The 27,326-nt window shown below is 46.5% G+C and overlaps 1 protein-coding gene across 1 annotated transcript in view; it reads right to left on the bottom strand.

Annotated features, from left to right (window-relative positions):
* Positions 1 to 3,377: 3,377 nt before the first annotated feature.
* LOC135519201 (ephrin type-A receptor 6-like) overlaps positions 3,378 to 27,326 on the bottom strand; it is a 166,548-nt gene continuing 142,599 nt past the window's right edge. Inside the window, exons 7-15 of the mRNA XM_064944293.1 lie at positions 26,991 to 27,099; positions 20,784 to 20,854; positions 19,151 to 19,279; positions 18,190 to 18,375; positions 7,867 to 7,928; positions 7,538 to 7,747; positions 6,488 to 6,637; positions 3,656 to 3,849; positions 3,378 to 3,531 (exon numbers count right to left, since the gene is read on the bottom strand). Of these exons, the coding sequence (XP_064800365.1) occupies positions 3,378 to 3,531; positions 3,656 to 3,849; positions 6,488 to 6,637; positions 7,538 to 7,747; positions 7,867 to 7,928; positions 18,190 to 18,375; positions 19,151 to 19,279; positions 20,784 to 20,854; positions 26,991 to 27,099 (1,265 nt within the window). The remainder of the gene's footprint in view (positions 3,532 to 3,655; positions 3,850 to 6,487; positions 6,638 to 7,537; positions 7,748 to 7,866; positions 7,929 to 18,189; positions 18,376 to 19,150; positions 19,280 to 20,783; positions 20,855 to 26,990; positions 27,100 to 27,326) is intronic.

The raw sequence follows: 27,326 nt of genomic DNA, 5'->3' as shown, positions 1-27,326 counted from the left end.
ACCAGCCTGAAAGGAACCTATATATCCTTACCAGCCTGGGAGGAACCTTTATCATACACCAGCCTGGGAGGAACTTTTATTATACACCAGCCTGGGAGTAACCTTTATTATACACCTGCCTGGGAGTAACCTTTATTATACACCAGCCTGGGAGGAACCTTTATTATACACCAGCCTGAGAGGAGCCTTTATTATACACCAGCCTGAGAGGAGCCTTTATTATACACCAGCCCGAGAGGAACCTTTATTTTACACCAGCCTGAGAGGAACCTTTATTATACACCAGCCTGGGAGGAGCCTTTATTATACACCAGCCCGAGAGGAACCTTTATTTTACACCAGCCTGGGAGGAAACTTTATTTTACACCAGCCTGGGAGGAGCCTTTATTTAGCCCATTGGTCTGGAGAAAATAGCTAGCTAAGCAGTTAGTAGCAGCTGGACTTGCTGCATTAGGTAGTTTGATTAAAAACATTAGCTAAATAGCCAGCAAGTTAATTTAGCTCTTTTAAAAAGGTAACCAACCAGCAAAGCAATTTAGCAAATCTACAGTACATGTCAGCCTGTATCATTTGGAAATAGTCTATCCATTTCAGTGTTTTGGGATGCCATGTGCTTACCTTTTTTATGTGCTTGCTGTGAATGTCACTGTTTAAAATGGTTATTATTGCTGGAGCGGGCTTGCACGTTTGCTACTGTATTTGAAATTGATTGGCTAATGTGGAAGAATGGGAGTAGTTGCTTAAACAAGGGCTGCCTCACAGGCTGCTTTGAGGGCATAAAAAGTACCTTGTGCCACTGGCAGACACAAGACTTCCAGTTATGTTCAACCAAATACTCTTCTCATGGGGAGTCATAGTTTGATGTAACAGTACCGGGGGAGGCATCATCTCATAGAACAGTTCCATTAAACAATGCATCAGAACACACTTTACATGCAATGAAACAGAGTAATAAAAAGACTACTTCTCACCACCAGAACTGTTCTTTATTTGCAAATAAATATCCGCTTTAAACTGCGTCTTACAGTGTGCAAGATCTACCACGTCTCTCTGGAAATGATAGAAAAATAAAATACAAGAATTATAAGTATACTTGTACTTTGTACAAAAGAGCATTCTCCCGTTGCTCAGCAGTAAGACATGCTAAACAGCCTGATCTAATCTCTCCTTCCAGGAGGAGGGAAGTGTGTGTGTTTGTGTGTGTGTCCTCCCCTCTGAGGGACACCTGACTGCTCTGTCTGTGAACAGCTGCTGGACAGGTGAGCTTCATTTAGAAGTTGTTCCGAACCACAGATCTAGGATCAGCTTTGCGTACCTCAATTCTTACCTCAACCATTAGGGGGTAAAATATTAAACTGATGTTAGATCAGTGTCTGGGGGCAAATTCCTTCTACTCTGTACAGCAGTGAAGGCTGGTTGGAGGAGTTATAGGAGGACTGGCTCATTGTAATGGTTGGAATGGAGTGAAATATGGTTCCAAGTATGTTTGATACCATTCCATTGATACCATTCCAGTGAGCCCGTCCCCCTATAGCTCCTCCCACCAGCCTCCACTGCCGTACAGGCTCCTCAGGTACACTCCTGCTCCAGAACATACTGAACATCCAGAACATATTGTAGGTGTGTGTGTGTGTGACCGACTGGGTTTGAACCTGGGTCGTCTGTGCTCCACAAGACTATGTTAGCCTGCCGAGTTGAAGCCTAAGCATTAGCTAACGCAAGTCTTCAAGTTTCAGGCATATGTTTTTTGTGGTTCACCGAACCACCTGCGTTAGTGTGGATCTGGAGAGGCTCATGGGTTATTATAATGCTGTTGAGGGCCTTCTAGAGACAAAGAGATATTACTCTGGTGTTGCTGTCTCTATGTGTCTGTCAACCTGCAGAACATACCTCTGTCTCTCTCTATCTTGGAATACATGTGAGTCTTGACCACAAAAAACACATAATGAAACCAACTACTGTATTGCCAACAGCCTTGACTTCCCCTCATACTACATACTGTACATTGTTTTCCAAAAACTTCCATACGTCTTTAGCATTGCCAGACCGCCCTGTGTAGTTGGCATGTTAGCATGTTACACAGTCTGTTGAGGTTTGCTGACAATCTGCTCTCAATGTCTGTAGGTCCATAAGAGAGTATCATTTATTTATTTCTCTTATCTTAGTTACTGAGACGACTGCATATATTGCTGATTTCGATAAAATGGTAAATAAAGAGATAACATCCAGATTTACTAGGGCGCTCACATACAGGACTGCACATATATAAATATTACTTTAGGATTATAATCGATAAATTGTCTATACACTTAAAACATTCAGAAACCCTCTGCACTTCAAAAACGGTCTCTTCGTTTTCTTCAAGTATTAGCATACCCAGATACTCTGGAGAGGTTAAATCATGTAACAAGAATACCTTATGATGACGCTTACTTATCAAACTCCAAAATAATTCACATCATATTATTTAAGGACAATCCTTTTGATTGCTCATCTGTTAGCAGCTACATCATGGTCACAAAAACATGGAGAGAAAATGTACATTCCCAAGTCTACAGTTCTACTGTATAATAAGTAGTGATGCTGCAACAAGGCATACATTCCCCAGGGGGAGCCAGGGGCAGTGTGTCTCTCAGAGTCCTGTCTCTGGCTGGAGCAGGTTGAGGTGTACAAAACAGTCTGGCTTTATTGAGGTTCTGCATTGAGGTCCAAATGTGTGGTAGTCTGTCTGAGTGAGGCCTCCAGGCTGAGACGGTCTGTCTGTCTGTCTGTCTGTCTGTCTGTCTGTCTGTCTGTCTGTCTGTCTGTCTGTCTGTCTGTCTGTCTGAGGGGTGAAGACTGAGGCACAGGCTGTGGCTGTCTGTCCGTCTGTCTGTTCTAAGGTCTCATACATGGAAGCCCTTCTCCTGTTGGTGTAGTAGCTGCAGTCGGAGGGTCTGTATGCTGCTGACGATCCTCCTCTGGTGGCCAATCAACACCACCCCGGTCCTCCGCACGTCTCTAGGGGGAGAGAGAAGACACACAGACACACACACGCACACGCACACGCACACGCACACACACACACACACACACACGCACACACACACACACACACACACACACACACACAAAATCGGTTAAGGGAAATTGTTGGATTAACTTAAGGTAAGGAAGGATAAGATTGGGAGACAGTGACAGAGTAATGTTTAGTTGAAGTCAGAGTAACATTAGGGTAATGTTTAGTTGACGTTAGAGAAACGTTAGGGTAATGTTTAGTTGAAGTTAGAGTAACATTAGGGTAATGTTTAGTTGAAGTTAGAGTAGCATCAGAGTAATGTTTAGTTGAAGTTAGAGTAACATCTGAGTAATGTTTAAGATAGTGAACAGTCCTCCACTCACTCAATGCTCATCTGGGCCACAGAATCCAGGGTGCTGAATCCTGCTGCCACAAAGCTGCTCTTGTATTGGCTCATCTTGATGGAATCGAGCCAATCCCCGATGGAGATGAACATGGGGTAGTCCACCACCTCTCCTGGGGACTCTGCTAGACTGACAGATGGATCAAACAAAATAGAATATAATAAGAACTAAAAACTTTCACTTGCAAGTGAAATTAGTGCCATCAGTAGCTCTGGATAAGAGTGTCTGTTAAATGAAATTAATGTAATTGTACCCCTGTATATCTTCCACCAGGGCCAGCAGGCTGCTGGGGTTCCTGATCAGCTTATCCAGGAAGGACACCACATCAGTGAACTTGGGCCTCTGGCTCCTCTCCTTCTGCCAGCAGTGTAGCATCAGCTGGTGTAGAACCACAGGGCAGCCCATAGGAGCAGGGAGACGGTAGCCCTCCTCTATGGACAGGATCACCTAGGGGTGGATGAAGAGAGCGAGTCAGTACACACACTCTTCGCTTCATGTCATCCAGCCATTATGTCTCTACAACGTCAGTATTATCTGAGCTACAGTAAGCATGTCTCTAGGGTGTGTTAGAGGGACTGTGTGAATATAACAGCCCCTACAGCTAGCCTGTAGCCTTGATGTCTTCTCTGAGCCCTGACGGGTGAGGCAGGATGGGGCTGAGGGGTGAGGAGGGAGTGAGGAAGGGGTGAGGAGGCAGAGACAGCAGAAGTCAAGGATTGGCGGTGGCGTTTGTCTTGGAAAGCACTTCTAAGCAATTCCCCAGCATCACAAATCCCCATGAAGCTAGGGGCTGTGTGTGTATGCCATGTGAGGTGCTGATGGGGATTACCAAGGAGCTTTCACACTCCACAGGGAGACGGGACGAATCCCCTCCATCTATCCTCCAATTGACCGGAGACCGTGAGGTCACTCAGACAGGGTCTGAATCCACAACTTTTAAACCCCTTCGTTGGCCAGTGGCTCTCTCTCTCCCTTCACATCTCCCTCAGTATGTCTGTCTTTCTGTCTCTCCGTCTACACTGCAATCTCAAAGCTTCAGAGCAAAACACTCCACAGAAACGGCCAACTGCTTTCTTCTGGAAAATGGGAAGTTCAAGATGGACAACGGTGGAGTTGTTGGGGCTGTATTTCTAGACCTGAGGAAAGCTTTTGATACTGTTAACCATGATGTTCTCATCACAAAACTGTCCAAGTTCAACTTTTCCCCTAATGCCTTGAGATGGATGAAATCATACCTTGAAGGCAGAACCCAGTGTATCAGAGTGATTAATGAGCTTTAATGAGCTCAAGTTGGTATCCGATTTCATGTACCTTGGCATCTTACTTGATTCCAACCTCTCTTTTAAAAGCTGGTGAAAAAGGTAACTCAAATAACCAAATTCAACCTAGCTAATTTCCGATTCAAATGAAAATGTTTGACTACAGAGGTAGCAAAACTGTACTTCAAATCTATGATACTTCACAACTTAACATACTGCTTGACTAGTTGGGCCCAAGCTTGCTGTACAACATTATAACCTATTCAGTCTGTCTACAAACAGGCTCTCAAAGTGCTTGATAGGAAGCCCAATAGCCATAATCACTGTTACATCCTCAGAAAGCATGAGATCCTGAGTTGGAAAAATCTTGTGCAATACGCTGACGTATGTCTTGTATTCAAGATCCTAAATGGCCTGGCTCTCCCTTCACTCAGTATTTTTGTTAAACAGAAAACCCAAAACCATGGCAGCAGATCAACAAGGTCTGCCATGAGAGGTGACTGTATAGTTCCTAAGGAAAAACACATTAGGTCAATCTGCTTTCTCTGTGAGAGCTTCCCATGTCTGGAACACACTGCCATCAGACACATACAACTGTACCACCTATCACATCTTCACAAAAACATAAAGACACGGCTAAAGGCCAATCAGACTTGTGAAAATAATCCCTAGCTGGGTATTGCCGCTTTCCATGTTGTCTGTTGTCTCTATCTTGTGAGGTGTGGAAAAACTTTGTTGCTTTTATGTATTTTGTTTTGTTGCTTGTTCTATGTTTCTATGTCTGCATGCTACGTGTTGCTTGCTCTATGTTGCTCTGTCTGCGTGCGACGTGTTGCTTGTTATATGTTCTCTGTCTGCGTGCTACGTGTTGCTTGTTCTATGTTGGTCTGTCTGCGTGCTATGTGTTGCTTGTTCTATGTTTCTCTGTCTGTGTGCTACGTGTTGCTTGTTCTATGTTTCTCTGTCTGTGTGCTACGTGTTGCTTGTCCTATGTTTCTCTGTCTGTGTGCTACGTGTTGCTTGTTCTATGTTTCTCTGTCTGTGTGCTACGTGTTGCTTGTCCTATGTTTCTCTGTCTGTGTGCTACGTGTTGCTTGTTCCATGTTTCTCTATTTGCATGCTACGTGTTGCTTGTTCTATTTTGATCTGCATTGAAATTGTTTTTAATAACCTGCCCATCGACTGCGGTAGAAAATTAGCCGGCTGGCTAAAACAGTTCCTTTTACTGTAACGTTGACTAATGTGCACTGTCGCTGTAACAAATCAAATGAACTCAACTCAAACTCAACTCATACAGTATGGAGATTCATAAGAAAGGACTTTCACAATCCCCATTAAGACTCCCAGGTTAACGCCATAGAACTCGCCATCTTGTAGTCCTAAAACATGCAAATTAGTTACCTTTGGTTCGTTCGGCTATTCCTATGGGGGAAATGAATAGGAAAAGAGTGTGGTTTTGGGATAAACACAGAAAATAAGGTCTGAGGTTAACATAGGCTTTGGAGATCTTATATGTTATGTTCCATGAGATAATATCAGCCAGTTAACATGAACCTTCTGAATTATGAAGCCTTTAAGTACTTTATGTGCTTGTTTTGATTACATAAATGCTTCACAATTCACAAAAAGGGAAGTTAGCTGATGAAGATTACAGCATACAACAACACCTATAAGATTTCCTAAGCCTATGTTTACCACAGATGTAATTTGCGTAATTTATTCAAAAACCGTACAAAAAAAAAACATGAATTTCCCCATAGGCTTTGGAAAAAGAACCATGGTGGAGTTAGTGTCTACAAAAAGACGCCATTACTATTGCAACTCACGTCCTGATTGGACATCTCCCAGTAAGGCCGCTCCCCGTATGACATCACTTCCCACATGACGATTCCGTAGCTCCAGGCGTCGCTGGCTGATGAGAACTTCCTGTAGGAGATGGCCTCTGGAGCTGTCCACCTGATAGGGATCTTACCTCCCTGTTCTCACACACACACACACACACACACACACGCACACGCACACACACACACACACACACACACACACACACACACACACACACACACACACACACACACACACACACACACACACACACACACACACACACACACAGGTTCCATCTGCTTTGTAACAATACATGCTTGAGGAAATATGTGCAATTTATAGACCATATGCTACAGTCTCACAGTGTGATTTGCACTTTTCTGAAGTCTCTTAAGATGTACACAAACATTTTCACAGTTTGAGCCTTTGTGTCAAGGTACAAGTAAAAGCTCTGAGGTGCTTTAACAGCAGAACTAACCTCCCTCCTCTCTCCCTTTTACTCCTTCTCTCTCCCTTTCCCTCTCTTTCTCCCCCACTCTCTTAAAATGAGGGCAGAGTAAAATCACCAGTCGGCACAAATCCTTAGCATGTATTCTGGCTGTAACCCAACCCCCTGCCCCCTAGCCCTACCAAACCAAAGTCCTTCCGAGTGGAAAATGGTTTACAGACCCGTGAATGCCCCCAAAAGCAACATGTCCTATTCTGTTCTCTCCCTCTTTCTCTCCCCTCTCTCTTTTCCAGACCCCAGAAAGCACCACTTCCCCTCAGCGTGACTCTGTAACCCAGAGAATAGAGGTCACCAGGAGGCCAGGCAGTCAGAGAAGCGCTTTAACTTTCCACTGAAACACTGTGTAAGTGTTTTCTTTGAAGCATACAGCCTATACACTCCAGAAAGAGGACAAAAAGAACAACAGAGGATTTATGGAGGTTTTGCAGGGAAATAAATAAAAGTAGCAACATATGACTTGTGTTTCTCTTGTTTGTGTTTGTGTAGGGGTTAGAGATCAAGGGTTAGGAGTTAGAGGTCAGGGGATAGAGATCATAGTTACCGTGGTGGTGTAAGCAGCCTCTGGGTCGTCCTCCAGGACTCTGGACAGGCCGAAGTCAGACACCTTACACACCAGGTTGCTGTTGACCAGAATGTTGCGGGCGGCCAGGTCTCTGTGGACGTAGCCCATGTCAGACAGGTACTTCATGCCCGACGCAATGCCACGCAGCATGCCCACCAACTGGATCACTGTGAATTGGCCATCATGCGTCTAATAAAGAGAGGGATACAAGAGAGAGAGCTTTTCATTTGTGATGTCTGTTTGTTTATAATTGAAAATCAATAAACAATAAAGAAAAAGAAATAAAACAATTGTTCTTCGCTTCTCACCCTCAGGAAAGAGTCCAGAGATCCATTCTCCATGTACTCCACCACAATCATCACAGGCCTGCCTGAAATCACAGCACACAGCACCACCAGGTCAGTCAGATCCCAGAAAACATGACTCCATTGGCCCCATCTGGGTGTTCGGTGGGCACGGACTAGCCCACATCAAGCCCACACCAGCCCAACACGGACTAGCCCACACTAGCCCAACACAGGCTAGTCCACATCAGCCCAACACAGGCTAGCACACACCAGTCTAACACAAGCTAGCCCACACCAGTCTAACAGAGACTAGCCCACACCAGTCCAACACAGGCTAGCCCACACCAGTCTAACACAGGCTAGCCCACACCAAGCCCAGCTACTTCATAATGTAGCATATGTGGCTTGCTAATACCCCAATTCATGTTGTTAAGTTAAAAAAGAATTCAAGATAAAAATTGCTGACACCATTCAAAACAATGAGGGCTCGGAACTTTAAAGCCAATTATCTCGTAATCATATTTTTTCAGATAGAACCTTACAGTTCGAAGTTCACAAGGTATTTTGGTGAAATCGTTACTGAGAGTGTCGTTCCAGTTTAAGTGTTCCGTTGTGTGACATCAACAAATGAATGATATTGTTCACTGCCAATGACAAAGTCTGTAACAACTTTATTGTTTTTTGTTCCAGTCCTCTGCTGCCTGTGACTGGAACGAATTGCAAAAATCGCTGAAGTTGGAGACTTTTATCTCCCTCACCAACTTCAAACATCTGCTATCTGTGTCATGTCTTGTTATGTCTGTTCCTGTCCTTTCTCTTCACTCTGTCTCTCTCTGCTGGTCTTTTTAGGTTACCTTCTCTGTCTCTCATTCTTCAGCTGTTCTACATCTTCCCTAACTAGCTCATTCACTCTTTCCCACCTGTTCTCTCTTCCCCCTCTGATTAGGTCTCTATTTCTCTCTCTGTTCCTGCTACTTTCAGTGTCTGATTCTTGTTTGTGTTTTTGATGCCAGAAGCAAGCTGTCGTCCCGTTTGCTTCCACCTTGTCCTATCCTGTCGGAGTCTGCCTGGCAGGTGCATCCTGCATTATACTAACGTTCTTTTTGTTCCATTGACTACGTTGGAAGAGGATTTATGCCATTCCTGTTTTTCATTAAAGAACTCTGTTTTCTGTTAAAACCGCTTTTGGGTCTTCACTCAAGTACATAACAGAAGAATCAGACCAAGAATGGACCCAGCGGCTCCGGACCCTTTTCACTCCGCCGTCGAGATCCAGGGAGCGATGCTAGGCAGACACGAGGAGGAATTGTCTGCTGCTCGACATGCCGTTGAGACCCTGGCCGTCCAAGTCTCCGACCTCACAAGACAGGTTCACCAACTCCACCTCGATCCACCGCCCACTTCCAGGGTTTCCGAGTCTCCGGAGCCCAGGATCAACAACCCGCCGTGTTACTCTGGGGAGCCCACTGAGTGCCGCTCATTCCTCACTCAGTGTGATGTGGTGTTCTCTCTCCAGCCCAACACTTACTCCAGGAGCGCAGCCCGCATCGCCTACGTCATTTCTCTCCTTACCGGACGGGCGCGTGAGTGGGGCACGGCAATCTGGGAGGCGAGGGCTGAGTGTATTAACCAGTATCAGGACTTTAAGGAGGAGATGATACGGGTTTTTGACCGTTCTGTTTTTGGGGAGGAGGCTTCCAGGGCCCTGTCTTCCCTATGTCAGGGGAATCGATCCATAACGGATTATTCTATTGAGTTTCGCACTCTCGCTGCCTCTAGTGACTGGAACGAGCCGGCTTTGCTCGCTCGTTTTCTGGAGGGTCTCCTCGTCGAGGTTAAGGATGAGATCCTCTCCCGGGAGGTTCCTTCCAGTCTGGACTCCTTAATAGCTCTCGCTATTCGCATAGAGCGACGGTTTGATCTTCGTCGCCGAGCTCGTGGAAAGGAGCTCGCGTTCTCCGTTGCTCCCCTCTCCACATCACTGCCACCTGCCGCATCACTGCCACCCTCCTCCGCCGGCTCGGATGCTGAGCCTATGCAGCTGGGGGTATCCGCATCTCGGCCAAGGAGAAGGAACGGAGAATCACCAATCGCCTCTGTCTCTACTGCGGCTCCGCTGGTCATTTTGTCACCTCATGTCCAGTAAAAGCCAGAGCTCATCAGTAAGAGGAGGGCTACTGGTGAGCGCAACTACTCAGGCCTCTCCTTCTGGATCACGCACTACCTTTCCGGTCCATCTCCGCTGGCCCGGTTCATCTGCTTCCTGCAGTGCCTTGATAGACTCTGGGGCGGAGGGCTGTTTTATGGACGAGACCTGGGCTCGGGAACATGACATTCCTCTCAGACAGTTAGGGAGCCCACGGCCTTGTTCGCTTTAGATGGTAGTTCTCTCCCCAAGATTCAGCGTGAGACGCTGCCTTTAACCCTCACTGTCTCTGGTAATCATAGCGAAACCATTTCTTTTTTAATTTTTCGTTCACCTTTTACACCTGTTGTTTTGGGTCATCCCTGGCTAGTGCGCCATAACCCTTCTATTAATTGGTCTAGTAATACTATCCTATCCTGGAATGTTTCTTGTCATGTGACCTGTTTAATGTCTGCTATCCCTCCTGTTTCCTCTGTCTCTTCTTCACAGGAGGAGCCTGGCGATTTGACAGGGGTGCCGGAGGAGTATCACGATCTGCGCACGGTGTTCAGTCGTTCCAAGGCCACTTCTCTCCCTCCACACCGGTCGTATGACTGTAGTATTGATCTCCTTCCGGGAACTACTCCCCCCCGGGGTAGATTATACTCTCTGTCGGCTGCCGAACGTAAGGCTCTCGAGGATTATTTGTCGGTTTCGCTCGATGCCGGTACCATAGTCTCCTCCTCCTCTCCCGCCGGAGCGGGGTTTTTTTTTGTTCAGAAGAAGGACGGGTCCCTGCGCCCATGCGTGGATTATCGAGGGCTGAATGACATAACAGTTAAGAATCGTTATCCGCTTCCTCTTATGTCTTCAGCCTTCGAGATCCTGCAGGGAGCCAGGTTTTTCACCAAATTGGACCTTCGTAACGCCTACCATCTCGTGCGCATCAGGGAGGGGGACGAGTGGAAGACGGCGTTTAACACTCCGTTAGGGCACTTTGAATACCGGGTTCTTCCTTTCGGCCTCGTTAACGCTCCAGCTGTCTTTCAGGCACTAGTTAACGACGTCCTGAGAGACATGCTGAACATTTTTGTTTTCGTTTACATGGACGATATCCTGATTTTTTCACCGTCTCTCTCGATTCATGTTCAGCACGTGCGACGCGTCCTCCAGCGCCTTTTGGAGAACTGTCTTTATGTGAAGGCTGAGAAGTGCACTTTTCATGCCGCCTCTGTCCCTTTTCTCGGTTCCGTTATTTCCGCTGAGGGCATTAAGATGGATCCCGCTAAGGTCCAGGCTGTCATTGATTGGCCCGTTCCTAAGTCACGCGTCGAGCTGCAGCGCTTTCTGGGCTTCGCTAATTTCTATCGTCGTTTCATCCGTAATTTCGGTCAGGTGGCAGCTCCCCTCACAGCCCTTACTTCTGTTAAGACGTGCTTTAAGTGGTCCGTTTCCGCCCAGGGAGCTTTTGATCTTCTTAAGAATCGTTTTACATCCGCACCTATTCTTGTTACACCTGACATCTCTAGTCAGTTTGTTGTTGAGGTTGACGCGTCAGAGGTGGGCGTGGGAGCCATTCTTTCTCAGCGCTCTCTCTCTGACGGCAAGGTCCATCCTTGCGCGTTTTTCTCTCATCGCTTATCGCCGTCAGAACGTAACTATGATGTTGGTAATCGCGAACTGCTCGCCATCCGCTTAGCCCTAGGCGAATGGCGACAGTGGTTGGAGGGGGCGACCGTTCCTTTTGTCGTTTGGACTGACCATAGGAACCTTGAGTACATCCGTTCAGCCAAACGACTTAATGCGCGTCAGGCTCGTTGGGCTCTGTTTTTCGCTCGTTTCGAGTTTGTTATTTCTTATCGTCCGGGCTCAAAAACACCAAGCCTGATGCTTTATCTCGTCTCTTCAGTTCTTCTGAGGTCTCCACCGACCCCGAGGGGATTCTCCCTGACGGGCGTGTCGTCGGGTTGACTGTCTGGGGAATTGAGAGGCAGGTAAAGCAAGCACTCGCTCACACTCCGTCGCCGCGAGCTTGTCCTAGGAACCTTCTGTTCGTTCCCGTTCCTACTCGTCCGGCCGTTCTTCAGTGGGCCCACTCTGCCAAGTTAGCCGGCCACCCCGGCGTTCGGGGTACGCTCGCTTCCATTCGCCAGCGTTTCTGGTGGCCCACTCGGGAACGTGACGCGCGTCGATTTGTCGCCGCTTGTTCGGTCTGCGCGCAGACTAAATCTGGGAACTCTCCTCCTGCCGGCCGTCTCAGACCGCTTCCCATTCCCTCTCGACCGTGGTCTCACATCGCTTTAGATTTTATCACCGGACTGCCTTCATCAGCGGGGAAGACAGTTATTCTTACGGTTATCGATAGATTCTCTAAGGCGGCTCATTTCATTCCTCTCGCTAAGCTCCCTTCTGCTAAGGAGACGGCTCAGATCATTATCGAGAATGTTTTCCGAATTCATGGCCTTCCGTCTGACGTCGTTTCCGACAGAGGCCCGAAGTTCACGTCTCAATTTTGGAGGGAGTTTTGCCGTTTGATTGGGGCTTCCGTCAGTCTCTCGTCCGGCTTTCATCCCCAGTCTAACGGTCAAGCCGAACGGGCCAATCAGACTGTTGGTCGCATTTACGCAGTCTTTCTTTTCGTAACCCTGCGTCTTGGTCAGAACAGCTCCCCTGGGCAGAGTACGCCCACAACTCGCTTCCCTCGTCTGCTACCGGTCTATCTCCTTTTCAGAGTAGCCTCGGGTACCAGCCTCCGCTGTTCTCATCTCAGCTCGCCGAGTCCTGCGTTCCCTCCGCTCAGGCTTTTGTCCAGCGTTGCGAGCGCACCTGGAAGGGGGTCAGGTCGGCACTTTGCCGTAATAGGACGCAGACTGTGAGGGCCGCTAATAAGCGTAGGACCAAGAGTCCTAGATATTGTTGCGGTCAGAGAGTATGGCTCTCCACTCAGAACCTTCCCCTTAAGACAGCTTCTCGCAAGTTGGCCCCGCGGTTCATTGGTCCGTTCCGTATTTCTCAGGTCATTAATCCTGTCGCAGTGCGACTTCTTCTCCCGCGCTATCTTCGTCGCGTTCACCCGGTCTTCCATGTCTCCTGTGTTAAGCCCGTTCTTCGCGCCCCCGCTCGTCCCCCCCCCCCATCCTTGTCGAGGGCGCACCCATCTACAGGGTTCGTAAGATTTTGGACATGCGCCCTCGGGGCCGTGGTCATCAGTACCTAGTGGATTGGGAGGGGTACGGTCCTGAGGAGAGGAGTTGGGTTCCCTCTCGGGACGTGCTGGACCGTTCGCTGATCGATGATTTCCTCCGTTGCCGCCAGGTTTCCTCCTCGAGTGCGCCAGGAGGCGCTCGGTGAGTGGGGGGGGTACTGTCATGTCTTGTTATGTCTGTTCCTGTCCTTTCTCTTCACTCTGTCTCTCTCTGCTGGTCTTTTTAGGTTACCTTCTCTGTCTCTCATTCTTCAGCTGTTCTACATCTCCCCTAACTAGCTCATTCACTCTTTCCCACCTGTTCTCTCTTCCCCTCTGATTAGGTCTCTATTTCTCTCTCTGTTCCTGCTACTTTCAGTGTCTGATTCTTGTTTGTGTTTTTGATGCCAGAAGCAAGCTGTCGTCCCGTTTGCTTCCACCTTGTCCTATCCTGTCGGAGTCTGCCTGGCAGGTGCATCCTGCATTATACTAACGTTCTTTTTGTTCCATTGACTACGTTGGAAGAGGATTTATGCCATTCCTGTTTTTCATTAAAGAACTCTGTTTTCTGTTAAAACCGCTTTTGGGTCTTCACTCAAGTACATAACAATCTGAGCAGCTAACCGATCGCTGCAGCTGTACATAGTCTATCGGTAAATAGCCCACCCAATTTTACCTACCTCATCCCCATACTGTTTTTATTTATTTTTCTGCTCTTTTGCACACCAATATCTCTACCTGTACATGACCATCTGATCATTTATCACTCCAGTGTTAATCTGCAAAATTGTAATTATTCGCCTACCTCCTCATGCCTTTTGCACACAATGTATATAGACTCTCTTTTTTTTCTACTGTGATATTGACTTTTTAATTGTTTACTTCATGTGTAACTCTGTGTTGTCTGTTCACACTGCTATGCTTTATATTGGCCAGGTCGCAGTTGCAAATGAGAACTTGTTCTCAACTAGCCTACCTGGTTAAATAAAGGTGAAAAAAAAAACGTTTTTCTGAAATGACACACCTGGGTGGCAAACCAACAGGGTGGGCTTGTCTCAGGTGAGAGACGGGCCACCTGCTTTGGGGACAATGTAAAGCTGATGAGCAAAGGTTCATTGGTCCAATGTGGGCAGCCTACCTACATAGATCCAATATTTTAATCAGCATTAGGCCCACATCATGACAATGTGGGCATGTTTGTTGGGAAAAGATGGGCTTATTTCAGGCAAAGTGAGGGCTGTCCTCACCAGATATGGGCTGTCCTCACCAGATATGAGCTGTCCTCACCAGATATGGGCTGTCCTCACCAGATATGGGCTGTCCTCACCAGATATGGGCTGTCCTCACCAGATATGAGCTGTCCTCACCAGATATGAGCTGTCCTCACCAGATATGAGCTGTCCTCACCAGATATGAGCTGTCTTCACCAGATTTGGGCTGTCCTCACCAGATATGAGCTGTCCTCACCAGATATGAGCTGTCCTCACCAGATATGAGCTGTCCTCACCAGATATGGGCTGTCCTCACCAGATATGAGCTGTCCTCACCAGATATGAGCTGTCCTCACCAGATATGAGCTGCACTCACCAGATATGGGCTGCCCTCACCAGATATGTGCTGCCCCCACCAGATATGAGCTGCCCTCACCAGATATGGGCTGCCCTCACCAGATATGGGCTGCCCTCACCAGATATGGGCTGCCCTCACCAGATATGGGCTGCCCTCACCAGATATGGGCTGCCCGCACTGGGCCAATACCTTGGGGACCAATGTGGAGCCGAAGAGCAAAGGCAAAAAAGCCTAAGTGGGGCCAATATTTTTACCCCCATTGGGGACACATCATGCCAATGTGGACATGTTTGCTGGAATATGTAAGAGATATGGCTAACAAGCCTGCACACCCAGTAGGTCTCCAGGACTGGGGTTGGAGAACCTTGCTCTACAGTAATACTACTATAATCCCAAGCAGAAGTTATCTTCTGCATACTGGGTAGATCACCATTGTGTCAATATTTTTTAGAAGAGTGTAAGGAAGACTTTCTCTGTGTTTCATTAACCCCTGTTTGCTGAAGGACTCAGAGTGGAGTCACTCTCTCCATACAGTGGTTATTAAGAGATTAACCACAGGATAGAATAGATACTTTATTCTCAATTTTTGTGTTATATGAAAATTTGTCCCAACCCCCACAGCCACTCAAACGTTGAGAGGAAGTAATCCATGGTACAGCACCATTGGAGCAGATTGGGGTTTACATGCAAGAGTTGGTACTCTCTCTAGCCTCTAGGCTACCTGCTGGCCCCATTTGCATTAGCACGGTGTTTCACAGTCAGAGTCTATGGGCCTGGGGAGAGATTAGCGTTAGCCTTTAGCATTAGCATGCTGTTCCCGGTCAGAGTCTATGGGCCTGGGGAGAGATTAGCGTTAGCCTTTAGTATTAGCATGCTGTTCCCGGTCAGAGTCTATGGGCCTGGGGTGAGATTAGCGTTTCCCTTTAGCATTAGCATGCTGTTCCTGGTCAGAGTCTATGGGCCTGGGGAGAGATTAGCCTTAGCATGCTGGTTCACTGTGAGGGTCTATAGGCCTGGGGAGAGTGGACAGTAATCCACCACTGGATTAATTAACATCCTGTTTGATTAACAGCCTGATCTAATTACTGGCCACTGTTATCACTCTTTAGTCACACCGGAGGGGAGGAGAGGGAGACAGGCGGGAGGTCAAGGGAATAGAAGGTAAGGGCAGAGAGAGAGAGGGGGAGCTGGGCTTGAGGAGTAAGGACATAAGAGAGAAGTAGAACAGGGGTTGAAGACAGAGGTCTCCCCCTGCCTCCCATGGGTTCACCCATCTCCTCTCTGTGGTCCCCCAGTGGGTGAGTGTGCTGCAGACTGCACTAATTACAGGATTACACACAACACTGTTGAGAGAGAGAGAGAGAGAAAGAGAGCTATGGGCAATTTAATATAGTTTAATAATGGATTAAAGACAGCAGACAGATGTATTCCATTAGAAATCATACGGCCAAATCCATAAAACTACACATTTATAATAAAACAACGTTTTTCAGCGCCCATTGATTTGTGTGTAGCCCATCAAGGACACAGAGTGAGTGTCATGGCTCCATGGTAATGAATGAGAGTGAACACTATAGGAAACCCCACTGTTCAAACTCATCAGACATTTCACAGCCCCTGATCCACACAGACAGCTGACTGGTTCTGCCAATCGCTCGTTTAGACACGCTAAAGAGACATTCTGTTTATTCCTTACAGTATCCTGTTAATCTGGGTAATTGGCCCAACAGACTGGCAGTAACGACAGGCCCGCTGTGAGGCTGTAATATCAGAAAATCAAATCTGAGATGAGAAAAGAAACGGGATGGGAGGTTAAAAAGCGTGACCCCGCCACGGTTGAATTAGAACTAGGCCTCATTGTCATGGTTACTCAGTTTCCTGTCAAATGTGCTATTTCAATTGCATCACACTTTCTGGAGGACTTAGTTTCAGTTAACAAATAGCCTTTTCAGTGAAGTGAAATAACCTTGGCGCTGATATCCCTGGCCTGCTATTTGACTCCGGTGACTCAGTTAGCCAGCCAGGACCTGAATGGTGCTCTGTGGGGGAGATGGCCAGGCAGAGAGAGAGAAGAAGTGGTGAATGGAGCAGCAGGCTTGCAGAGTTCAGGGGCTGTCTGTCCATGGTGTTGACCAAATTATACTTCTCTCTCTATCAGGTCAGTAGCTAAGAATCAGTGTGGACCAGGCCTGCTGCCTTCTCTACGTAAACACCTCTCTCTCTTCTCTCTCTCTTTCTCTGCAGAAGCCCATCCATAGAAAAGAATGAAAGTGTCAAGTGGTGATGAGTGTGGAGCTTTACCAGGTGTTTCTGTTCAGGTAAGATACAGTCACACCCTGATACCTCTCTCTTTTAATGAGTCTCTGAAGAGGTTGAGGAGAAAACAACAGATGGAGAGAGACAGAGGGAGAAAAAGAGAGAGAAAGGGAGAGAAGAGTGTCTGAGAGTAAAGACAGAGATATAGTAGGGAGAAAACGATGGAGAAAGTGACAGTGTGTGGAGTCGCTACAGAACAGTAGACTAGTGTGGAATGGCTGCTACACATTGTGCTGTAGTGTGTGTGGAGTCGCTACAGAACAGTAGACTAGTGTGGAATGGCTGCTACACATTGTGCTGTAGTGTGTGTGGAGTCGCTACAGAACAGTAGACTAGTGTGGAATGGCTGCTACACATTGTGCTGTAGTGTGTGTGGAGTCGCTACAGAACAGTAGACTAGTGTGGAATGGCTGCTACACATTGTGCTGTAGTGTGTGTGGAGTCGCTACAGAACAGTAGACTAATGTGGAATGGCTGCTAGACATTGTGCTGTAGTGTGTGTGGAGTCACTACAGAACAGTAGACTAGTGTGGAATGGCTGCTAGACATTGTGTTGTAGTGTGTGTGGAGTCACTACAGAACAGTAGACTAGTGTGGAATGGCTGCTAGGCATTGTGCTGTAGTGTGTGTGGAGTCGCTACAGAACAGTAGACTAGTGTGGAATGGCTGCTAGGCATTGTGCTGTAGTGTGTGTGGAGTCACTACAGAACAGTAGACTAGTGTGGAATGGCTGCTAGGCATTGTGCTGTAGTGTGTGTGGAGTCGCTACAGAACAGTAGACTAGTGTGGAATGGCTGCTAGGCATTGTGCTGTAGTGTGTGTGGAGTCGCTACAGAACAGTAGACTAGTGTGGAATGGCTGCTAGGCATTGTGCTGTAGTGTGTGTGGAGTCGCTACAGAACAGTAGACTAGTGTGGAATGGCTGCTACACATTGTGCTGTAGTGTGTGTGGAGTCGCTACAGAACAGTAGACTAGTGTGGAATGGCTGCTACACATTGTGCTGTAGTGTGTGTGGCATATAAAGCCATATGCAGCCATGGGGAATGGCTGGTTGTAATGACTCACTCCCTGTGTCAGAGGCAGCTATCCCACATAAAGACACACTTCCATCTGTCTATCTGTCCATGTAATACCCATGATCCTCCTTACTTTTGGTGACCACGCCCTCCAGCCTGATGATGTTTGGGTGGTCAAACTGTCCCATGATGCTGGCCTCACGGAGGAAGTCCCGCCTCTGACGCTCCACGTAGCCGCCCTTCAGTGTCTTTATCGCCACGGCGATCTCCCTCTTCCCCGGTATCCGCAGACGACCGCTACACACCTCCCCGAACTCACCTGGAACGCGCGAGCACACACACACACACACGCACGCACACACACACACACACACACACACACACACACACACACACACACACACACACACACACACACACACACACACACACACACACACACACACACACACACACACACACACACACACACACACACACACACACAGAGTAACATTATGAAACCACTGGTGGGCACTGTTGCAATGCAGTGACAACTCCACAACACCTTTAACTCTCTGAATGATTAAACACTCTAGAACAACCCTGCAATCTATTCATAGTCTCTCCTCAGTTCTCTAAAACTCTAACACTTTTAATTTCCCCCCTGTGAGTGTGTGTGTGTGTGTGTGTGTGTGTGTGTGTGTGTGTGTGTGTGTGTGTGTGTGTGTGTGTGTGTGTGTGTGTGTGTGAGTGTGTGTGTGTGTGTTAGGCTTTTAGATTGTTATACTGAGCAGAGAGAAATGACACTTAAATCAGGTGCTGGGAGAGAGAGCATAAGCTTTCTACTGTATAGGAGAGATATGATTAACTTCCTTTCTGTAAAATGAAAACAGATTGCTTCATTAGGCATATTACACTATGTTAATATCACACCCAAATGCCAGACCCTTTCACACCCAGTAGGGTATATATAGAGCACACTGTCTAAAGGAGCTTCTGTAATGGTAGAGAATAAACACTACTGTATATATATTGTTACCATACATTGCTTGTTCTTTCCATGCCAATGAAGCCTTTTGAATTGAATTGATAATTGAGGATAGTGCGCCAACCTGCTCCAATAACTCTTTCTATACGGATCCGGGTCGGGTCAATCTCTTTGGCAAACTCATGGACAGCCTGGGTAGGATCCTCATAGGTGTCTGGATCTACATAGGCCTTTACTCCCGGGAATGGGAGGGCTGAGAGAGGACAAGAAAAGACAGACAAAACAAGAGAAGCAAAAAGAGGAGAAGAGAAGAAGATAATGAATTCCAGGGACAAAGGTCAAGAGAAGAGAGACTGGCTTCTGACTTTGGTTTCTTTGCTACCTGCCTCCTTCTGCCTTTCTTGTCTTTGCTAACCTCTAGCTGTGAGATATCAGTCTCCCTCTCTTTCCAAACAGAACAATCCATGGTCATGCCAAACAGAGCTCCAGCAGTAACCTGAAGACACAATCAACCTTGAAAACAAGCACTTCTGGACGAAACTAAACTCTGAAGGTTGGAAAGATACATCAATGTATCACTGGAGAGAAAGAGAAGGAGGAAGAAAGAGAACAAAAGAGAGAAGTAGGAGGAAAGTGAAGAGGAGAAGGTGTCCTCTGTCCTCCACTGATGAGCAGGGCAAGGATAGCTCCGAGACACATAGACAGTCTGTATGGAGTCAAGGCAAGCTGTTAACAGAGAGAGAGGGAGAGAGAGAGGAGGCAGTTATACTCACTAGGCAGTAAGAGGCCCTGCCAGCCTGACTCTCCTGGGTGTGTTTTCAATCTCAGAGCTCATCCTGCTGTCTGTCTGTTCCTCTACCACTGGCCTCAACCCCCCTCCCATCCCTTCCACCCTCCCCCTCTCTATCTCCTTCTCCTTCTCCTTCCGAGTCATTTCCCTTTTTGTCTATCTGCACCTTTCTCTTCATGCATCACCCCGCCTTACCCCTTCTTACCCTTTCCCTCTCTACCCCCCTCTCATCACAGGGATGAAACAGTGGAGGTGGAGAGAGAAAGAGCAGTAACTAGATTCAGCCAAAAGGCAGGACACATAGAGGACTTCAAATGGATTTTGAAGAGGAAAGAAGTATGCAGGAGAGGAGGGAGAGAGAGAGAAAGAGAGAAAGAGAGAGAATGAGAGAGAGGGATAGGTGGAGGTGTTTCAGAGCGTTTTGTTCTGTGAATATGTTTAAAGGTGCCTATGTATCACTCCTTCTGACTTCCCTACCTCTCGCTCCCTCTTGCTCTCTGTCTGTAGTGTAAAACTGAGAGAGGGGTGTTACCAATCTCTCAAAGCCTGCTACGGCCAGGGGTTAGGGACACACTCCATCCACATTCACATCTAAACCAATAGAGGCTTGGAAATGGCAGACATGGTTAGAATTGATTGTATGCAAATCGTCCACACAACGTTTCTCTCCAGGGTAGTTCTCTTTAGCATGAAATGGACAGAGAAGCTCAATAACGTAAAGTGTTTGCGTGGAAAATCTATTTTAAGCTTTAAGTCTCGCCACAGTTTATCTTCATCTTTCAACACACAAACTCACAGAAGGCTGAAATAATCATATTCAATTTGTCTGTACACCTCGAATTGATACAATTTAGAGAAGTGATGTGAGTCTGTGACTAGAAATTGGAGTGTTTGACAGAAAGAGAGAGATGGAGAGAAGACAAGTAGAGAAGGAGAAAAGAAACAGGCACAGAAAGAGAAGTCCTACCATGTCCACTCTGATAGTTGGTCCTCCTCTTCTCCTCTGAGCTCATCTTGGATTTGATGTACCACTGACACCTGGGAGACACAATGACACATTCTGGTACAAGGAACAAGGTTATGAAAAACCACATGCTAAAACTGAAGGAGTTCACCTTGTCCATAGAGAGATGAACTAAACCAAACTTGGTATTTTATCTGTGTGTGTTTGCCAGGGATGGCTTGTAGAGTGGTGTGACAATTTTTTCACCAGAGAAACTTTGATCAACACATTTTTTATTTATACGTTGGATTCGCCAGCGCAGTCATGTGTGTTTTAATGTGTTTGGTTGTGTATGCATTGGTTAATCACCGCTCCTAACACATTCACACTCTGCCAGATGCGCTGAGCTATTCATAGCCCGCTCTTAGCTCAAACACCACTCTCTTTTAAACAGCCTCTCCTCACACACAAGACAAACACACACACAGCGTGGAGAAGATCACAGGTTCACACACCAGCCAGTCAACTTCATTAGCTTTATCATGCTGGAGGAACAGGAAGTAATTAACATCTTGTCTACAGATCTACAGGAGAGAGAGAGAGAGATAGAGAAGGGGAAGAGAGAAAGAGAGAGAGAGGAGGGGAGAGGGGGAGGGAGAGAGAGAAAGAGAAGGGGAGGGAGAGAGAGGTAAGGTTTATCTATAGTGGTGATTAGATAATTAGGTGACTATTAACAGACACACAGAGGATGTAGCTGTGGCCACCATGCCCCTCGGCCGACTGGGAGAGGTGGAGTAGGGGAGAACTAGAAAGTGATAGAGACAGAAGAGGAAGTCAGTGCTGGCACCAGTCTGAGAGCTCCATAAAAGAGAAGAGATAAACAGATAGTGAGACAAATACATGGAGAGAAACACACACACACACACACACACACACACACACACACACACACACACACACACACACACACACACACACACACACACACACACACACACTATTGAGGCTGAAGTGTGCTTGAGTGTGTGTGTGTGTGTGTGGTATCAGTGAGAGACAGCTTGTCAGCTGGTGTTGGCAGAGTGACAGACAGGAACTGACAGATTTCACCTGGATGAGGAGCAGAGAGAGGAGGAGAGGGGAGGACAGAGGAGGAGAGGGGAGGAGAGAGGAGGAGAGGGGAGGAGAGAGGAGGAGAGAGGGGAGTAGAGGGGAGGAGAGGGGAGTCGAGAGGAGGAGAGGGGAGGAGAGGGTCAGGGGCTTGGTTAGCCAATTTTTTAAAGTTGAAAAGTGAAAGTTCTCCATTGTCCATGAGTCTGACATTAAGAAGGTTTAAATGACGCTGATTGGAATGAGTCAGAGGCCAAAGCAATCAGCACACTCATTACTGAGTGGGGAGGGGTCAGTGTGGGAGTGCACAAGCCTGCATGTTGGTGTGTGTGTATGTGTATGTGTGTGTGTTTGTGAGTGACTGTGGTTTCCAGTGAGCCAGATCAGAGAGGCTATCAGAGCGTTGGATATCAGTGGGTTGCCAGGTTGGGATCCTGCTGTGTGAGGTCTGAGGCCTGGACACTGACAGAGAAGAGATAGCAACGAAGATAGAGGATTAGAAGAGAGGGAGAGGGTTATAGGGAGAAGAGGAGGTGAAGATAGAAGAGGAGCAGAGTAGGACGAAAACAGACAAGATGAGAGAACAGGAGAGGAGGATTTGTGTAATGCCAGTAGCCCTCCAGTGATGGGGTCAGTGTGTTGATTAAAGCTACAATCCTGTCCTTCATCAGACCAGTCCAGCACCACTCTATCACTGACTCACTGGCTTTCATGTCTTGCTGCTGAAAAGAAGGCACACACAGACACACAAAGACACGCACACACACACGCACACAAAGGCTGAATACACACACAAAGGCTGAATACACACACACACACACAAAAAGACAGAGGCCCGCTCTTAAAGGTGTCCTCAGAAAGCAGGGTAAAGGATAGTGTTGCTGCTCTGAGGCTTTACGAGGATATTCAGGAACACACTAGCACACCTACCCACCTCTCGATATCAAATCCTGCCTTTAATCTAAAAGTCAATGTAATTCAACATCCTCTCTCCCCTAATATCCACTGAGTCATTACTACATGCTGAAAGTGAAATTTCATATTCATCCACTCCAGCACCACATCAACATAGAGTATGTAAAAATGGCGTGTTCCAATGTTTTGTAGTAAAAAATCATAATCAACTCAGTTAGTAGCCAATGCCAACTCATAATTGGTTAAAATCACAGGATGCACACCGATGATGTCATTGGAAACTCTTATCTTCCTCTGTATTTTTCACTACAAAACCAACAAACGTGACATTTTCACATATGTTGATGTTGGGGTGGTGCTGGAGATGATGAGCGGAGGAGAGAGGGATAAGAGGATGAGAGGAAAAAGACGAGAGAGGCGAGAAAGGAGAGCGTGATGAGAGTGTTGAAAGATAACCCTGAAGATGAAGTGGAGAGGAGCAGTGTGTGTTTAGAGTAGGCTGTATGAAGGCTGTAAAGTACAGAGATAAACCCACTCCTACACAGGCCAGATGGTCACATATACATACACAGATCTACAGTTCCTTTGGAAAGTATTCAGACCCCTTGACTTTTTACCACATTCAATTGATGAGGGAAAAAAACGATTTAATACATTTTTGTTAGGTTACAGCCTTATGCAAAAATGTATTCAATCATTTCCCCCCTCACCAAACTACACACAATACCACATAATGACAAAGCAAAAACAGGTTTTTAACAATGTTTGCTAATTTATTTAAAAAAAAACTGAAATATCACATTTACATACAGTGGGGCAAAAAAGTATTTAGTCAGCCACCAATTGTGCAAGTTCTCCCACTTACAAATATGAGAGAGGCCTGTAATTTTCATCATAGGTACACTTCAACTATGACAGACAAAATGAGAATTTTTTTTCTTCAGAAAATCACATTGTAGGATTTTTTATGAATTTATTTGCAAATTATGGTGGAAAATAAGTATTTGGTCACCTACAAACAAGCAACATTTCTGGCTCTCACAGACCTGTAACTTCTTCTTTAAGAGGCTCCCCTGTCCTCCACTCATTACCTGTATTACTGGCACCTGTTTGAACTTGTTATCAGTATAAAAGACACCTGTCCACAACCTCAAACAGTCACACTCCAAACTCCACTATGGCCAAGACCAAAGAGCTGTCAAAGGACACCAGAAACAAAATTGTAGACCTGCACCAGGCTGGAAAGACTGCATCTGCAATAGGTAAGCAGCTTGGTTTGAATAAATCAACTGTGGGAGCAATTATTAGGAAATGGAAGACATACAAGACCACTGATAATCTCCCTCGATCTGGGGCTCCACGCAAGATCTCACCCCGTGGGGTCAAAATGATCACAAGAACAGTGAGCAAAAATCCCAGAACCACACGGGGGGACCTAGTGAATGACCTGCAGAGAGCTGGGACCAAAGTAACAAAGCCTACCATCAGTAACACACTACGCCAACATTGGGAGAATGTCATATGGTCAGATGAAACCAAAATAAAACTTTTTGGTAAAAACTCAACTCGTCGTGTTTGGAGGACAAATAATGCTGAGTTTCATCCAAAGAACACCATACCTACTGTGAAGCATGGGGGTGGAAACATCATGCTTTGGGGCTGTTTTTCTGCAAAGGGACCAGGATGACTGATCAGTGTAAAGGAAAGAATGAATGGGGCCATGTATTGTGAGATTTTGAGTGAAAACCTCCTTCCACCAGCAAGGGCATTGAAGATGAAATGTGGCTGGGTCTTTCAGCATGACAATGATCCCTAACACACCGCCCGGGCAACGAAGGAGTGGCTTCGTAAGAAGCATTTCAAGGTCCTGGAGTGGCCTAACCAGTCTCCAGATCTCAACCCCATAGAAAATCTTTGGAGGGAGTTGAAAGTCCGTGTTGTCCAGCAACAGCCCCACAACATCACTGCTCTAGAGGAGATCTGCATGGAAGAATGGGCCAAAATATCAGCAACAGTGTGTGAAAACCTTGTGAAGACTTACAGAAAACGTTTGACCTCTGTCATTGCCAACAAAGGGTATATAACAAAGTATTGAGTTAAACTTTTGTTATTGACCAAATACTTATTTTCCACCATAATTTGCAAAGAAATTTTAAATCCTACAATGTGATTTTCTGGATTTTTTTTCTAATTTTGTCTGTCAAAGTTGAAGTGTACCTATGATGAAAATTACAGGCCTCTCTCATCTTTTTAAGTGGGAGAACTTGCACAATTGGTGGTTGACTAAATACTTTTTTGCCCGACTAAAGTATTCAGACCCTTTACTCAGTACTTTGTTGAAGTACCTTTGGCAGCCATTACAGCCTTGAGTCTTCTAGCTTGGCACACCTGTATTTGGAGTTTCTCCTATTCTTCTCTGCAGATCCTCTCAAGATTTGTCAGGTCAGGGGAGCGCTGCTGCACAGCTATTGTCAGGGCTCTCCAGAGATGTTCAAGTCCGGTCTCTGGCTGGGCCACTCAAGGACATTCAGAGACTTGTCCCGAAGCAACTCTTGCGTTGTCTTGGCTGTGTGGTTATGGTCGTTGTCCTGTTGGAAGGTGAACCTTCGTCCCAGTCTAAGGTCCTTAGCACTCTGCAACAGGTTTTCATCAAGGATCTCACTGTACTTTGCTCCATTCATCTTTGTCTCGATCCTGACTAGTCTCCCAGCCACTGCCACTGAAAAACATCCCCACAGCATGATGCTGCCACCAACATGCTTCACCGTAGGGATGGTGCCAGGTTCCCTCCAGACGTGACGCTTGGCATTCAGGCCAAAGTGTTCAATCTTGGTTCATCAGACCAAACAATCTTGTTTCTCATGGTCTGAGAGTCTTCAGGTGGCTTTTGGCAAACTCCAAGAGGGCTGTTATGTGCCTTCCGTCTGGCTACTTTACCATAAAGGCCTGATTGGTGGAGTGCTGCAAAGATGGTTGTACTTCTGGAAGATTCTCCCATCTCCACGGAGGAACTCTAGAGCTCTGCCAGAGTGACCATTGGGTTCTTGGTCACCTCCCTGAACAAGGCCCTTCTCCCCCGATTGCTCAGTTTGATGGCGGAGCTTCAATGCTGCAGAATTGTTTTGATACCCTTCCCCAGATCTGTGCCTCAATAGAATTCTGGCTCAGAGCTCTACAAACAATTCCTTCGACCTCATGGCTTGGTTTTTGCTCTGACATGCACTGTCAACTGTGGGACCTCATATAGACAGGTGTGTGCCTTTCCAAATCATGTCCAATCAATTGAATTTACCACAGGTGGACTACAATCAAGTTGGAGAAATATCTCAAGGGTGATCAATGGAAACAGGATGCACATGAGCTCAATTTCGAGTCTCATAGCAAAGGGTCTGAATACTTATGTAAATAAGGTATTTCTGTTTTGTATTTTTTGTTTAAATGTGCAAAAATGTCTAAAAAACTGTTTTTCACTTTGTCATTATGGGGTGTTGTGTGTAGATTGCTGAGGATTAAAAAAACATTTTTTTTTGAGAACAAGGCTGTAATGTAACAAAATGTGGAAAAAGTCAGGGGGTCTGAACACTTTTCGAAGGCACTGTATACATGAGGATAGAGGGACAGGAACATGCGCAGTTCTGCTTTTAACTGGTTCTTGTTTGAAGCTACGTCTCTGTTCACAGTGTCTCAGTTCTCTCCACATACTTAGAAAGCTTTTCAGAACAGATAGAACAGAGAGAGAGAGAGAGGCTCACACCTACACAGATTGAAAGGTCATCTCAAAGGTTTCATCACACACCGAAACATCCTACTTTTAACTGTTCTTTAAGTACTTTTAGAACTGTTGTACTTTTCAGTGTGCAATGCCCAATACAGTTGTATTACTGTATGTAGGTCTCTCAGTAAAGAGGGAGCAGTCCACATTTAGTGCTGTCCATGGTGCTGAATTCTTATTCAGTCCTGTCTGTGGTGCTGACTGTTGTTTGTGGTGCTGGTTGTTGTCTGTGGTGCTGGCTGTTGTCTGTGGTGCTGGTTGTTGTCTGTGGTGCTGGTTGTTGTCTGTGGTGCTGGTTGTTGTCTGAGGTGCTGGCTGTTGTCTGATGACCTATTAGTCCCTTGGGACATCTCCCAAGACCCCAGGAAATCTCTGTGTGTGTGTGTGTGTGTGTGTGTGTGTGTGTGTGTGTGTGTGTGTGTGTGTATTCATCTTACCGTCCGGTGATGAGGAAGAAGAGGGTGAGGATGATGAGGAGAGTGAAGCCGCCCACGGCTGCCGTGACGATCACCAACACTTGACCCTGGTCTGAAGCCATGTCCGACGCTACAGGGAGGGGACGAATTAAATGATTGTATATTGATTGGTGATTTACAATTCTAAACTGGGTAGTTTGCGATCTGGATGCGAATCGGCTGAAATCTGTGGTATATTATAAATTATAAATTGGGTGGTTGGAGCACTGAATACTGTTTGGCTGAATGCACGGGTGTAACAAAATATATACCACAGCTAACGGCTGTATCCAGGCACTCAGCTTTGCCTCCGGCAGT

This window comes from Oncorhynchus masou, chromosome 29 (assembly GCF_036934945.1).
Source record: "Oncorhynchus masou masou isolate Uvic2021 chromosome 29, UVic_Omas_1.1, whole genome shotgun sequence".
NCBI classification, from domain to species: domain Eukaryota; kingdom Metazoa; phylum Chordata; class Actinopteri; order Salmoniformes; family Salmonidae; genus Oncorhynchus; species Oncorhynchus masou.
The sequence above is the reverse complement of the archived record's forward strand: the minus strand, read 5'-3'. Positions and strand labels throughout refer to the sequence as shown.